This window comes from Emydura macquarii, unplaced genomic scaffold, assembly GCF_026122565.2.
Source record: "Emydura macquarii macquarii isolate MOO-44397 ecotype Brisbane River unplaced genomic scaffold, CSIRO-AGI_Emac_v2 contig_560, whole genome shotgun sequence".
NCBI classification, from domain to species: Eukaryota; Metazoa; Chordata; order Testudines; family Chelidae; genus Emydura; species Emydura macquarii.
The window spans coordinates 12,003-14,501 of NW_027130697.1; the positions used below are offsets into that span (position 1 = coordinate 12,003).

Sequence of the window (2,499 nt, forward strand, 5' to 3'; positions counted from 1 at the left end):
AGGCCCATTTGCCTGTGCATGGCTTTGCTGCTCTTAAATGCACCAGATACCAGATCCAAGTGCCTGTTTTGCCTGTAGGTGCCCAGGGATCATGCCCTGCTTTGTGCCCTTCACATCCCCAGGCGCACACCCGGCCCTGGCAAAGACTGAAAAATAATAATAAATTCTGCTCTATACAAGGAACCCATGACAATCGAGTGAGCTTGATTTTTTGTATTTTATTTAAATTATGCATAATGAAAGCGTGGAGCTCCTGGCCACCAGCTGCTGTTGCTTAGGAGATTAGGAGGATTCAAGAAATGGACTGGACATTTTTACGTGTGACAGGAACACACAAAGCTGTGTGCAACAGGAGCACAAAAAGAAGAAGAGTTATGATCTCTTTTAGTTCCAGGTCACAAGCTGGTCCTGTCTTGTGGTTGGGGAAAGGAAGGAGTGTGGTGTGCGTAAGGCAGGGCACCTGGAATAGGGCAACTCACCTTTAATTCCGAGCTCCTGCGCAGACTCCCTGTGTGACCTTGGACCTTGAGCTGCAGAGCAGTGCACAAACTACCGGGCACTGTGCTTTACTTCCAGCTGGACTGGAATATTTCTCTGCTGCCCCAGAGCTGCCCTCTGTGCTGTGGAGAGCAGAATAGCAAGAAACCACTTACAGGGGTTTGATTCTCTGTAGCGGGTGATGAACTGACCCTTCACTTGATGAAGACCCTGCCTATCCTGGCACGAATGGCTTTGGTTTTAACACTGTACACTATTGGGTTCATCAGGGGTGAGATCAGCCAAGAGACATTGCCCAGGATATTCTTAAGCAAAGGAGAAGAGCTCTTCACGAATCTGTATATCACGGCCAAGCCAATCCCTGGCACGTAGGAAAGCAGGACGATGCAGAAGTGGGAGACGCAGGTGTTCAGGGCCTTGAAGCGTGCTGCTTTGGACGCATTGCTCAGCACGGTTTTGAGGATCATCACATAAGATAGGATAATGAGTAGGAAGTCCAACCCCACTGATGACATTGTTATAAAGAAGCCATAGATGATGTTGACTCTGATATCAGAACAAGCCATTGTCATGACCTCCTGGTGGAGGCAGAAGGAATGGGAGAGGATGTTGGCATGACAGTATCGGTACTGTTTCAGGAGAATGGGGAGAGGGAATATTACAACCATACCTCTCAGTAGAGACACCAATCCCATCTTGGCTATTCTGGGAGGAGTTAAGATGGAAGCATATCTCAGCGGGTTACAGATTGCAACAAAGCGGTCAAAGGCCATGAACAAGAGCACGGCAGATTCAGTTAACGTAAATGAGTGGATGAAGAACAGCTGGGCAAAACAGGCATCGTGGCTGATCTCCCTAGAGTTGAACCAGAATATGCCCAGTATTGTTGGCATGGTGGATATTGATAAGCCAAGGTCTGTGATGGCCAACATGGAAAGGAAAATGTACATGGGCTCATGGAGGGATGGATCTGATTTTATAATAAACAGAATGAGTGAATTTCCTAATATCGAAGTAACATACGTTAAGCAGAAGGGGATAGAAATCCAGACATGGACGTCTTCCTGCCCAGGTATTCCGGTGAGAAGGAACACTGCAGGTTGCAATTTGGTGTCATTGAGAGCGGGCATGATGCACTGGTCAGGTCTGAGGAGTTTTGAACTTTATTTCCTGTAAGGAAAAATAACAGGAGACTAGACGATATAAACAAGAAATCATTCTGCTCTCAGTGCAAGTCTAGTGACTTCTAGGAGCTCAAGGAAGATCAACAAAAACATAGTTTTGGATTTACACTTGACAATTACCTGTTCTATTCATTCCCTCTGAAGCACCTGGCATTGGCCAGTGTAGGAACAAGATACTGGGTTAGATGGACCATTGGTCCAACCGGGGATGGCTGTTCATATATTCTTATGTATACCACCGTTTGGAAGATAGGCACAGCCAGTCTTCATCAGATCTGTAGTCCATCTAGCCCAGTATTCAGTGGTCAGTAACAGATGCTTTTGAGAAAGGTAGACGAAGCCCTGCAATAGACAGCTGTGAGATAACCAGCCCCCAGGGAAAGTTTCCTCCTGACACCCACTGGTTAGACATACTTTATAATATAAATCAGGAAGTTTTATAGCGCTCCCAAACCTTTTTAAAAAAAGTCCCCACTACTGTAATTGGATTTTCTGGTTCCCCATATAAATAAACAGTCCCTCTTTGTATCCTACTAAACTCTTTGACCCATTGATATCTTGTGGTTGTGAGTTCCACAGCCGCTTGAGCACTGTGTGATTTTAAAATTGTGACTCTCCTTCAAACACCCTCTCTGGCCCTCCACTTCTGCGTGTGGCCCATTGTATCATGTTTATACACATGGGAAGCACGTGGTGAAAATGGTCATTGTATTTATCTCTCCTGCTTTGATGTTATTTATAAATGTGTTTCTTTGCCTAATTTTTTTATAATTTTCTCCACTCCCAAGAGCCCAAATTACACCACTGCCTCTTTGCA

The 2,499-nt window shown here is 45.4% G+C and overlaps 1 protein-coding gene across 1 annotated transcript; it reads right to left on the bottom strand.

Moving 5' to 3' along the window:
* Positions 1-692: 692 nt before the first annotated feature.
* Positions 693-1,628, bottom strand: LOC137147618 (olfactory receptor 51G2-like). Its single transcript, XM_067539942.1, has one exon. The coding sequence runs from the start codon at positions 1,626-1,628 to the stop codon at positions 693-695; it is 936 nt and encodes a 311-aa protein (XP_067396043.1).
* Between the last annotated feature and the right edge of the window lie 871 nt (positions 1,629-2,499).

Bases quoted from the DNA above. Each gene is read 5' to 3' on its own strand.
- LOC137147618 (XM_067539942.1), bottom strand. From the start codon at position 1,628: ATGCCCGCTCTCAATGACACCAAATTGCAACCTGCAGTGTTCCTTCTC.